This window comes from Ciona robusta, chromosome 6 (assembly GCF_009617815.1).
Source record: "Ciona robusta chromosome 6, ASM961781v2".
Lineage (NCBI taxonomy): Eukaryota > Metazoa > Chordata > Ascidiacea > Phlebobranchia > Cionidae > Ciona > Ciona robusta.
The window spans coordinates 116,079-129,773 of NC_143240.1; the positions used below are offsets into that span (position 1 = coordinate 116,079).

Below are 13,695 nucleotides of genomic sequence, written 5' to 3' on the forward strand. Positions count from 1 at the left end.
AAAGAACATCAGTTTTCGGTTCGATCAAACTTACCAATGCCTCAACCACATTGTGAGTGCTTTGACGATATTTGCCACTAGTTGACGTCATCTTAGGGTGACTAACTTCTGACATAATAATTTACCTACCATTCTAATCTCAAGATAAAACCATAATTAAAACATCCAATATCATAGGTTTTGCTGTCGTTGGCTAAATTAAGCTACCATAAAAACGTAAGCTCCTGTACCAGACGTTATACTTTCGCTCTGTTGTCTGGTTATGCTTCGCTGTTTCGGCGATTTTGTTGCTAATAGCTACCAGCCAACCGATACGCGCTTTATAACCGCGCACGTTCAGTCAATAACCAAGGCTGTTATTTTAAACACACCATAGAACATATATAACCCGCTATTGTTGAACAGAACAACCGACTTTGTTCTGCAACAATTGACTTTGTTTCCTAACACAACATGAAATATAATAAAATTTGAAAATATTGTTGTCATACGGCAACGCTCGTTTACTTTGGCGCAGAACAAATTTAAATATCCTTATCATTGTTACGTAGTTCGCTAAGTTACGAAACGAAAAGTTAAGGAATATTATGACAAATTATGTTTTAACACAAAGTTAGGGTGGGGTAATATGGGACATTTTCATTCTCTTTTCCCATGATAGTACCTAAAGAATATGTACAGAATTAAATAACCGTATTCAGCGACTCTAAAAGAACTGTGTTAATTATTAAAAGCATGATTAGGAAATATGGGATTTAGGTTCTAACAGTATCCCATCTTACCCCACATTACTTTAAAAACATCGATTATATTTAGATTCTAGTTACCGGTACACCCTCTCACCATAACCGGTCCACAATATTTCTTATTTATCAAATTAATATCCCCTAACTTATAGTAGGCTGGTTGAGACGACAAATAATTTAAAGTTACCGAAATTCCTTAATACCGAAATTTCGAACTATTAAAGCGACGAAAACTGTTGATTTATCGATGTAACTTTGGATACTAATTGTAAAACTGACCTGTCTGTAATACTGTTAACTCACTTACCACACTAGATATGAACATGTTTGCTACATGTCGCGCTTTTAAATGATCCGGTAAGTGTTGGCCCAATAAAACTTGCCGCACGGTGGAGCTCAAGCGTCGTCCCAATTCCATACGATCGCTTTCTGGTTGGTCAGTGAATAAATTCTCGATAGCGGCGCTAGAGCTGCGCCGTTTCAACTCGGTATGTTGGGTTGTTGATTGTTTTGGCGTCTTAAGATCTCCAACCGCTGAATGAACCGAGCTTTTCGAACTTGATACTTTATGCTGTGGTATATTTGGTGAATGCTCACGGCTGTGTACATCTACAGGTAACGAAACAGAAGTATCCGACTCGGCGCTGGAAACACGAGAACTTGATCTTAAAGAATTAAGCGAGGATTGACGACTTCTTCTGCGTACCCCCATGTTGTCATCAGACCTATCTTTCTCACCGTTGCTATGTTGTATCTCTGCAACACTAGCTTCTTTTAATCCGGCAGAACCTACTAACGTCACTACATTACCGCCACTCACAGATGTCCTTGGTGATTTTTTACCTTGCGAGCTTTCACCACTGACTTGTGAATTAACAGATGAGATGCGACTTTTTATATTCGGTAGAAAACTTGCTTCTTCGTCTTCAGACGACGAACTTGACGAGCTTGATGAACTTGATGAAGAAGTTCGAGACATATTTTAATATTAACCGAAACCTTATATGAAGTAATAAGTTTTAAAAAAACACACAGATACTCAATTCGAACAAATTCTTAATTCCGTCTAGAGTCTTGTCCTTGCAATAAGCTTAATGACTAACTATGCTGGTACATCCTATTCAGCGTTTCGTTGCTATGACTCTAGCTAGACATACATCGCCTTTTGTTCCACCATTGCTTGTTGTTTGCCAAGCATAGGCGGTGCCATTAAACCCGCATAACGTTGCTTAAACAACGAGCAGATCTCTCTCGTTTGTCATCGCGACCATCGTAAAATAAACCGCGAATACACAACGTTTGGTTTTATTGCTGTAACAAAAACTAGGCATAAGCTGGGAGATCAAACGCTATGGAGTTTAACACACGTCGACGAATTGCTGTCACTGCACTGATATAGGAAATATATTTAAATTTATTCTTCGAGTTAAGTAAATAAACTGGAACAAAATAATACTTTCTGAGCAGGAGGTGTGGTGAGTAAAAATAAATTGTTAAAAAATCACCAATCACCGACTTATACAAATATTTAAATGAAGACTAAATTGACTTTGCAAACAGTGTTCGTTCTTCAATCTAACCAAACCAGTTCCGTATTAACTATCAGAAACAGTTTCAAAGCAATCAAAAACAATACCTTTTAATAGGCTAACTATACGGTGATATAAATAAAACAGAATTTGAAATATATTTACCTGTGTCAGTGCCATGCTTCTGCTTTCACATAACATACTGATATATTCCTATTTGGTATATTCTGCATAACAGCAGTATTCGCTTGTTAGCGCGACAACGCCTGGTATCGAGTGCACTTATATACACCAGTAATATATACTGAACAATAAACCCTAACTTTAAAGCCACTTAAGCGAACTCATTTTTCAAAAATATTAACTGTCCATTGTGTAGTTTATTCTACTTGTCCGAAAAAATGTTTTTTCTCGAAAACATTGGATTATGCTTGTGACGTCATAGATCAGTGGGAAATTGAATTGTCATTGTTCGTAACAAAGCAATTCACTGTAGGGCGCATTTTAACTGGTCAACCGTTTAATAAGGTTAACCTAGTTCATACATGACGTCAATAAAAATAACCAACCTGAATTTCTTTGATTTGTTCAGATTGTATAGCCGTCATTCTGGTTCGTGTACCACGTGACTGACATCCCGATAACCTGCTGGCTGATGGTGTGGATAGTGAAATCCTCCTTGGGGGTGGAGATCCTACAGGTATCTCAACCGGCAGATCTCGCTTTGGACCAAAGAGCGGATTCATTGTGTTTCAGAATGCCGTGATTTAACAGTTAATTACATTTTCGCTTAACAGATCACTATTACATTTGTCATTACTGCATATAAAGTTGGTAACCCACACATTTCTTCACACAGTTGCCGTGTATAGCCTACCTGAATTTATATCCCACCTAGCTAAGTAAAACCTAAACCTACAGCAAAAGTAACCGAACTTCCACGAATCAAAACTTGTGTGGCTCTCAAATTTAAAGTGGTAGCTTATCAAAACAATACGCTACATGAAAATGGCCTTATTTTGATACGAATCGATTAAGAAAACATGAAATTAAAGTCCTGTTGTTAAAAGTTAATGTTATGTTAAGCTAGAATCGACGTTTCCAACAAACTTCGAATGTCAAGTCGTCTGCGAATCTAATCTGATAAAATGCTGACACAGTTCCTATGAGCTTATATTAGTTCACAAAGCATTTGACTGAATAAACGTCTTTAATACTCATCGTGCCAGCTTACTAGTTACCATGTATGTTATTTGCACGTTGTTATTTTTTATGCATGGCCGATAATTTGGACAACCCATTAGTGACCACTGGCGCAATTGCCGTTAGGTGTCAACTTTGCTAATTAAAACGATGCAAGCTATTATTTTATGTCTGAAACAATAAAAAGCACATTGAACCAAAATAACACTTGACCACCGAAATATAACATAAAATAAATAAGCAGAAACATATAATATATATATATATACTTTAAAAGAAGTGAATAAAGAAATTTGTGGCGAGGCAAGCATTATGTCATAAAAATAAAACTTTGTTAAGGCACTTCCAGGTTAAAGGAGGTGTATTGTTACTTAGTGTTGAAATATGATCCATTATGAGTATTCGTAATCTAGTTTTCAACTGCTGCAATTAAGTCATCGCACATTTTTGTAAGTTCTTCTTTTTTCTGACGAGTTTCCTTTAGTTCAACTTCCAGTCCTTCAACTTCTAATTTTTCTTTTTTAAGATTTGACTCGACTGCTAATATCTCACGATCTTCCATTGCCATCATATCACTTGTCTCTTTTGTAAATCTTCATGTAAATAAATGTGATCAGCGATGCAGTTATATTTTTAAATTTAATTAATTATTGCAAGGTTTTCCACCCTGAATTACACAAACCTAATAACATTTTTTCTAAAAAAGCTGTATCGTTGTTTCAATGTGGTACCTTTAGATCACATTTGAGCATTTCTATCAAAACACAACTTTTCGTTGGTATGCCCCTTTAACAACCAATTGTTAATTATTTATAACTATGTATTATTATTCCACGCTTGATAGGTGGAATGTTAGTTCAATATAAGATTGGAATAAAAGTAAAGAAAGACTAATTGACTTAAATAAATGTAAGAAGCTTCCATTTTAACACATATCTAAATTTTCCTATTCAAAACTGTGCAGCAAACAATTAGTCACGCAGTAAAGCGATCTAAATATTTAAGTCTTTCCATAATCCAGTCATTTTTTTATAAAACAGTTGAATATTGTATAAAAGGAAGTACAATAAAAAAAATAAAATCACATCATGCTTATGTCAGGTTGGCACTGAAAGTATAAAATATGATTATTTATTTACTTCAAATGTTCTTCTTTACTATTTCTTTCAACTCTGTTTCCTTCCTGAAGATCTTGAGCAAATATTTGAAGATATTTATCAAGTTCGCTTCGAAGCAAGTTCTCTACCTATTATACAAAATCTAAGGTCAATTTAAAATCGCATTTCCCAACTTCTACAGTTGGTAACCCTTAGGCTCATATAATTTAAGCTTTAGCTACTAATTTTCAGCTCTCTTATTTTGTTGACCTTAAACTCGTGACCTTTAAAATGTTTTATTAGTTATCTTTAGGACACCTGCATAATATTATACATAAAAAACAAAGTTACCCAAAAGTTTTGTAATCCGAACATTTATAATGCATGGAAAACGGTGTAGTTCGATGCAAAATTTTGTGAAAATAATTTTATGGTAAGATATTAAATGACTAAGACACACTTGGATTCCTGGATCTGTTTGCAAGTGCTTGATGTTTTATAAAAGGAAATTTTGATTTATTTACCTGCATCTTGTTAGTCAGAACGGAAAGAAGATTTTTCACTTTTTTTCGATAATTTTCCAAAACTTCATTTGAAGAAATACAATCACTTGTATTCTCATGAACCAATTGTTTATGTGCATTCAAATCTAACTGAACATTTTCCCAAACCTCTTTTGCTTCACTTTCACATTCTTTAATGAATCTCCTAAAATATTAAAACATATTTATTTTTAAATTTTACTTTAATTTTAGTTAATGCACAAAAACTTCAGAAATCTAAAAAAAACCTTTATCAAACATTAGCGTTTTTTTAAAGGGGTCAAAACCGCAATCCAGGGATTTCAGTAAAGAAAAAGTGTTACTAAATTTTGACCGTTTTTTTTTCTGTTTCTAAACTACTAAAGAAAAACAATTTTTTGAGGGGATTTGGTATAAAAAATGCGTGTTCTTTTTTAATATATTTTTTTGTCAAAATATATTCTTAAATATATATGTTTTATTTTTTTGATCAAACTCAAACTATTTGTATTCTTATGCTGTTTACTTAGTGGTATTTGTAATTGCATAAACTTACATAAGTTGATCAACATCGGAATGACTTGGTTGATCATCAAGTTCTTTATTAAGTTGTTTTAACTCTTCTTCCTTCTTAACTACCTCAAGTTCTCGCTCTCTCCTCTTATTTTTAATCTCTTCTTCCATTTCCAGATTCCTTTCATCATACCCACCCTACACAACAGTTTTACCTCATTATAAATTCACACAGTTAAAAAGAACAATTAAAGGTCAAAATGCTTTACTAAAGAGCAGTTAACTTATACAGTGTGTTTTGACACTTAATATCATACTTCCAATGAACTTAAATATTTTGCCCAAAGCCATGCATTAGAACCATAGGCGCCAAGTTACGGGGTGTTGGGGTGGCATGGCCAGTTGGCCACCCCATAGATCTTTTTATTAAAAAAAAAATTAAAAAAAAAAAAAAAAAAATTTGACAAAAATTAAAATTTTTGATTTTTTGGCTGGAAAGTGATACGTCAAATTCGTGGTCGTAACGTTATTTTAATTACCGAAAACTAAGCTGAAATATTACGCGCGATGCCTTTGGGTTGTAAGCCAACCTATACTGGGACCAGGGGAGGTCAGAATAACTGATTACGCATTATCAGGGGAGGCTGTTTTGCTGTCATGACCGGTCCTTTTTTCTGCAGACACGCACGCAGCCAGAAAGTGCTAAGACGCACACACACACGCGTTGCATTCCATATTACATTCCTTCGCTTGGAATTGGAACATTTTTTCGTTCAATTGTTTTGTCACTTGTCCTATTACAACGTAACTATTAATTATGACGTTTCATAATATAACAATCTGGAGGAATGTGCTAACTGCCCGACCAATCAAAATTCAAAACATCGTGTATAAGCGTCACATTTTTACGCTCTGCGCCGGCATAGGAAATAAAGGAATGCATGCGGTAGCATACATTCCACACCTAACAAGCGAAGCAATCGTTGTGAATTTATTCTCGTGAAAAACAACGTAATGAAACTGTGGTTCTCGTGCGGTGTTTTCAACAAACGATGTTTTTTTGGCTTCTGTCCAATTGCGCACGATGTTGCAATCCTTATCTATATTATATCTCGTTCACTCGCTAATCAAAGGTGAAATGTTTATGCACGTCGGAAGATCGTTGTTTTTTTTCAAAATTGAAATGCAAATATAAAACGAAGGTTTGAGGACCGTTCTTATTTTTACAATCATAAAAATGACATTTAAAACTTTGTAAGTACAGATTGTTGTACTCGTGGAACACCCATTGCGATCGGCAAACGTGTTGCTGCAGTAAACAACATTAAACTGTTTTGATTGGGAGAAAACAATTGGTAAGGCAGTGTAATTATGGCCAAATACGCCAATCCCAATATAAACGTTTAATAAAACACAGCTACTTTAATCTTTACTGACCTCAAACATAAAACACGCGCATTTAGTTTACTTTTGCAAGGTTTACAATGAACCCGTCAATCGCTATTGTGATGCAAACAATCAACGCGTCAATTGGTATTATGACCCTGAAAATTCACGTCACAATCGCTACTATGTTGTAATAAACAATCTGCTAAGGCAACCCAATTAATATTATGTTGCTTATTCGCGCACTGAACAATACTTTGCCGTGTTGCATGTCCTCGCACATGAAGCGCTGCTCTAAACATTTGCCGTCATCTATGACGTCATAATGATTATTACGTCATACGATTTTTACGTCACTATAGCCGGCCACCCCATGAATGAAGCAAAACTTGGCGCCTATGATTAGAACAACAATGATTATTACATGTAGATGTAGTAGTTGAAAAATAAATATAATTAAATGACAAACCACTATGTTTAAATTAATATGTATATATATATATATATATATATATATGCACTATGATTAATATTATTTCATGTATATATGTTTATATATATATATCTACATACACATAAAACATTATTAACATGGCTAAAATTAATTATCACACTGGCGTTTCTGATTTGTTATTTAGGTCACCTTTATTAGGGTAACAAACAATTGGGACAGTAGATTTTCATTATGCTTATCCGCAAGTCTGCAAAAATTTATATCAACAAAATATAATTAACCTACCACATATAAAGTTGTATGTGTTGGTTTATGTGAAGGTATCATGATTGAGGATCTCCCATCAACATCAACTTCATATTCATCCATGTTTATTGTGATAAGAGATGGTGAAGTTCTAAAGTTTCGTGTATAGTAGGTGTTAAATTAAGTTCATTGTTAATTCAAACACACTTAAACCATAGGTGAATCATTGCAGATAGTATGTGGTTGCGTGGGACTGTGTTTTAGTTTGAATGATTGATGATTTGTTTTGGACAACCCATTAGAGAACAGTGGGTTGAAGCAATTTCAGATAAGTGTAGAACACATAAGCCCACAATGGAAGCCTTGCTGCAAAGGTTTCAAACCCTTAAAGCCAGACGCAGATGTGCTAACAACTGAGCCATAGATTTAATCATTGCAACTCTACTTAGTCTACAAGCATTTCAATTTGTGGTAAACTAATTATTTAAGTGATTTACCTTTCAGCACCGTCTTCTATTTCATCACTTTCGATATCAATTAATTTCTATAAATATACTTCAATTTTATATTTACATGAGGTATGTTAAATATATTTTCGTCTATTTCATTACTTTCGAAATGTTATATAAAAAGATCTTTCATATAGTTTTGCATTTTATCGAAGTAATGAAAATGTGATTGTGATTGCAACCTTGTATAAGAGAAGATGCCTTTGACTGTAAGGTTGAAAAACGGCTATCCACTAGTTTCAAAACACTTAAGCTAAGATTGCAATCAATTGATTTGTTTGTTTTTTTCAATAAAATTCTCTTATACTTTTGTTCTTCCAACTGTAAGTAACTTATTTCATCAAAAACTAAGTGTCCTCTAACTAGTATATCAAACTAACATTAAACAAACTTGAAACATCTAAATTACCTGATTAGTCGCAGCAAATGCATTGTCACCACATGATAGTAACACTGTCCCTATGTATAGAATAAAGGAGACTTTAAAGTACTGGTCGCACACTCACAGTATTAAAAAATTAAGAAATATAAAAGGTGTTAAATCATATTTAAATTTATAGCGCTCTTTTAAACAGTTTGTCCGCCTGACAGCAATAGTTCATATAATATACTCATAAGCGAAAAATTTATTTCGAAGCTGTTAAAATGATTTCAGACACTACAGAAATACAACTCAACACTAGACATAACACCACAGTGAGTAGTGTGCGACTTAAATTTCTGTTCGTTGAGAACAAATAACACACTGGAGTTGAGAACAAATAACACACTACCTTTTCAAGGCACTTGTATAACAATGGAATGTCTTCCTTTCTCTCCAATGTAAATATTTAACAAAGCTAGCGTAAAATAAATAGTAGATTGTGTTGTTCAATGATGTAATGAATAGTAATTACCTTTATTTTGTAAATCTTCCAATTTGGGATCTTTTTCCCTGTAAGATTTAAACATGAGAAAAATAAACACAGATGTGATAATTGATAATGATTAGTAAAATGCAAGTACATAGTGTCACAAAGTTGAAAGTAACCAAATCTTACACAACAAAGATTTGTGTTTACCTTACTTACACTCCTAGAGAACTCTAACTTCAATCCAAATTATCTTTGTTTAGCTCCCCATACACAATTAATAAAAAAAATAACAATGCGGTTAGGCATACAGTATGTAAAACGATTTTTTTAGTAGATAGTTAAAAAGCAGGTTTAGATAGAACACAGATTCTTTTCTGAGCCAGTTCTTTAACTCTGTCCGATATTAAACATTAAAAATCTGGTCAGCTTAAATTTTGGTCACTAAAAATCTGACCATACAGTTATTTTAACAGTATTTTATTTAAACTTACATTGGAGATTGTTTTAACAAAGGGTCAAACTGAACATATAATGATTGCTCAAGTAGTTCACATTCACTTGAGGATACCTGGGTAAAATAGAAATAGAATAACCACATTTACATTTTGCATTGAGCATTTTAGGATGAATATATTTTGCTCTACCTCGCGGGGCCAGAAAATGACAGTTGTTAGTACTTATTACACAGGTGTTCAGTTTTCTACACATCGTGCCAGCTTACAAGTTACCATGAATGTTACTTTTTTAAATTTTTAGTAGTGACCACTGAATTTAAGCAATTGCCGTTAAGTGTCTTACCCAAGGACACAAGTCATACTCCCACAATGATAACGGTGAGCCTTAAACTCGCAACCTCTGGGTTAGAGCCAGGCGCGCTAATATAATGATGATACTGATAACCATTCTGCATATTCATACTTACAAGACACAGTAACTTAGTAGTTTAGAAAAAATTAAATAGGATGAGTAAAGTGAGTAAAGTAAGCTTACATGTTTTATAAGTTCCTTGTTTTGAAACTCATCCCAAGCTATTGTATCAGTGTCGGATTCAACTTCTGCAATGATGGATAAACATGTGCTTTATTATTAAAAGTATGGTCCATGTCAACGCAATGCTAAACTTTCTAATCCCTAATCATAAGCTTCCAAGTCCCAACCGCTTGTTTTATTTTGTTTGAAATGCATATTTTGCACATTTAAATTTTTACATTTCGATTCTAATAATAATACTTTAAGTCTAACACATCTCATTACAAAGAATTTTGCGCACACCGAGTGGCATAGTCATTGTATAACATTTAGAGATTTTATTAGTCACAATTTAATAACCATCAAAACAAATTTTGAATTTCTTTTCCTCGTAAGTTATAACCACCCCCTAAAATATTTTATGGTTCTACAAGTGATTAAAATAAATATAAATATATAAGCAATGAGACTTACTTGTTAAACACATTTTAAACTGTGTGTGCCAGGATGCTGAACTACTGTGCCACACCAGACATGTGTTGTCACTTGTCATCTTACGGATATATTTTTATAAGAAAACTTTTAAAATAAATAGACTTAGTCCTTAGATAAAAGCGGTGGTCTGAAATAAATGTCAATGCACAAAATTACGTTTTTAGGCCTAAAAAAGTTCTATTAGATAACAATGTACAATAGTGAAAGATAAAAGCGGCGGTCTGAAATAAATGTCAATGCACAAAATTACGTTTTTAGGCCTAAAAAAGTTCTATTAGATAACAATGTACAATAGTGAAAGATAAAAGCGGTGGTCTGAAATAAATGTTAATGCACAAAATTACGTTTTTAGGCCTAAAAAAGTTCTATTAGATAACAATGTACAATAGTGAAAATATCACTTGACACTTACTTCTACTAATGGTCATTTCACTTGGTGCTATGATGTCATCACTTCTTCCAATCTCATATCCAATGATATCATTCTCAGTTGATGTTATTTCAGTAAATGAACATTTTTCATCATCGTAATTATATTTTAATTCATTGCTTTCTGTAATTTTGTATTTTGATAAATTCATATTCAAGATATTTATATTGCGCAGATTAAAAAGAAATTTATATTTCACAGCTTATATTCTGCATGTGTAGAGCAGAGGATTAGATGCCTTTCTTTGTTTAATACTAAATATGTCCCTGCTTTAGCTAAATGCATACATATGTAACTGAATAAGGAAGAATTTTACTTTTGTGAGATTGTTAAAAAAGCAGATTCAAACGTTTGCGGACCCAACACAAGGGGTTGCAACTTGCAAAACTAAAAATTATAGAACCTTTTTTTTATGCTCCATTTCTCACTTTTTGTTTTTATTAACTTTCTCTGTTTATTACTTAGTAATGCCATTATTACTACCTTAAAATTTATGTTAACTTGCCCCTAGTATTATTAAGTTAAAAAATATATAAATATAATTCAACTTCCTTCGTATACACACCTTCATCAAAAGATGGTTCAGTAAGTTTTCCTTCCACACCCTCCACAGTCACAACATGAACATCATCTGTAGCGAGATCTGTTTGTTTTTCACTCGCATTATAATCTTGATCATCTGTTGTTGAGTGAAGTGCATTTGAAACTTTAAATTCATCCAACTGTTTTGCGTAGAAGTTAATATCATCAGCAACAACAGTGGATGGGGAATCATTACCACTTGATATGCTTCCATCTTCTGAAATTAAGGAACTTGATAATAATGGACCATCCGACACTTTATCCTCCGATTTATTTAAATGTAAGACAGTTGGTTGTGTTCCACTGCTTATGCTCATAGCAGACATCATTTTAAGTAGGTCATCTGAACTGTCATTGATTTGTTGCGGTTCATTCACAGCACTGTTGGGATTTAATATATTTTCAAGAATAGGTAAAGAAGCAGCATTAGTAGATTGCACAGTGTCAGTGACGGCAGATGGTTGACAATACCCTGAAGGTGTTATGACTGGAGTGGAATCTCTGCTTTGCATTGAAGGTAAATTAGTAATTGCACTGACATCTCTGTCAATAAGAGAATTTATATTTGCACTTGAACATAGAACTTGTTGAACGTCTTCAACAAATTGTGTTGTTTCGCCATGTACGAGGTGAACATTCCTCTCTATGGTGCCTCCATTTTCATTGAAGTCAACGACTGTATATGGAGTATCTAATGGCACATCATGTTGCATTGTACACAAGTACCTTCCACACTTAAATTAATGAAACTTTCTTCTACTGATGAGCTGTTTTTTTTTTCACATCTCTTTTCCTTGAAATAAAAAAGTGTTAATAAACATAGAAAGAAGTGATGTACATGAAACAACTATTCAAACTCACCTGAAAACTCAATTATTCCAAAATTTGCAAAAAACAAGTTGGTTTTGTTCTAACAAAAAGCACAATGGGTAATACCCTAAACTCTTGTGGAAATTCAAAATATGTTTTGTTGTGAAATAGACAAATAATATTGTCACAGAATAAACTACTAAGTTTTTAATACATGGAGCTATACAGAGAAGACGGAAAAATTTTTCCGCTAGGAGGCGATGCAAATTCGTTTCTCTATTTTATGGGGAGCAGTTAGTTTCACGGTTTATACACATAAGATATAAACCCCTAACCCCTAACCCCTAACCCCTAACCCCTAACCCCTAACCCCTAACCCCTAACTCCTAACCCCAAACTCGTCAAACAAACAAAAATTGAAAAAAAAGATAAAAAAAAGTATTCCACTGTGCGGGACTCGAACCCGGTAAAAATGAAACAAATAGACTTTACGACCGCACGCAAACCGCTACACCATAGACTCGACAACAGTAAACACAACGAAAGAGCGTATATAACCGACCTAATGTGGGAAATATGTTCTTACTAGTGTTTTATGTATTTGGAAAGTTATTTTTATTATTTAATTAATTTGTTTTACACTTATTAACACTTTGTAGTGCTGTTTTGTTCGTTTTTTCGTATTTTTTAATTTAAATAATTACCGCCTCTAGCGGAAAAAATTTTCCGTCTTCTTTGTATAGTCCCATGTGTTTTTAATTCCATAATAGCAGGGCATAATGCAGAATATAAAATATGGATATAAAGTTAAATAAACCCACTTATGGTCAGAACTAAATAATAATAATAATAATGCATATACATTTTGAGCTGCAAGTCTATTGCACTGCATCACTTGCGTATAGATGATCAACAAATATCTAAATAAAAAAATGAATCGATTAAAAACTGCTTTGCTCTCAGACTCTCGGTATTCCTTTAGCTGGTGCCCTGAAAAATGCTCAATGGGTATCACTGATACCTGCTGCATAATTTCTATTAAAAGTTAGGCAGTTGTCTCAAAAATTAATTTTTAAATTGATGAAAGACATGCTTCGTCACGTTAATTCGTATGACTTGCGTTTGTTCAAACAACGCAAGGGGAAGTCCCAACTCGCGCTTCTTTGGTTTGCGTGAACGTCCCATAGAAATAAAAACCTCTTTATTTTTGTGGAACGTCCTCATCAAATCAAAAAAAAATGATGAGAAATACTAAAAGTATGGTTCATGTCAACTTAATGCTAAACCCTTTATTCTTATTAACTATGGTTTAATAAAGAGGTGTATATTAAACCATACATAATACATATAT

General features: G+C 33.5%; 2 protein-coding genes across 7 annotated transcripts in view; both read right to left on the bottom strand.

The window, feature by feature from the left end:
- The window catches only part of LOC149734573 (dynein axonemal heavy chain 5-like), a 57,994-nt gene extending 54,616 nt beyond the window's left edge, over positions 1 to 3,378 (bottom strand). For 2 of the 6 annotated variants that reach the window (XM_089879597.1, XM_089879596.1), the window contains exon 1: positions 1,054 to 2,335. In XM_089879597.1, the coding sequence (XP_089735723.1) occupies positions 1,054 to 1,725 (672 nt within the window). In that variant the 5' untranslated portion in view covers positions 1,726 to 2,335. Of the gene's footprint in view, positions 1 to 34; positions 969 to 1,053; positions 2,336 to 2,440; positions 2,707 to 2,844 lie in introns of those variants that run through there. The other 4 variants (XM_089879598.1, XM_089879601.1, XM_089879600.1 and 1 more) reach the window with 4 other exon arrangements.
- A 146-nt stretch (positions 3,379 to 3,524) lies between these two features.
- Positions 3,525 to 12,550, bottom strand: LOC149734574 (uncharacterized). The gene is made up of 13 exons (XM_089879655.1): positions 12,396 to 12,550; positions 11,518 to 12,327; positions 10,931 to 11,075; positions 10,049 to 10,136; positions 9,550 to 9,626; positions 9,101 to 9,138; positions 8,614 to 8,663; positions 8,193 to 8,239; positions 7,735 to 7,846; positions 5,653 to 5,807; positions 5,100 to 5,283; positions 4,618 to 4,724; positions 3,525 to 4,071 (listed from the first exon to the last, which is right to left on the bottom strand). Exons 2-13 carry the CDS (start codon positions 12,245 to 12,247, stop codon positions 3,888 to 3,890), a joined length of 1,917 nt encoding a protein of 638 aa, XP_089735781.1. The 5' UTR covers positions 12,248 to 12,327; positions 12,396 to 12,550; the 3' UTR covers positions 3,525 to 3,887.
- Between the last annotated feature and the right edge of the window lie 1,145 nt (positions 12,551 to 13,695).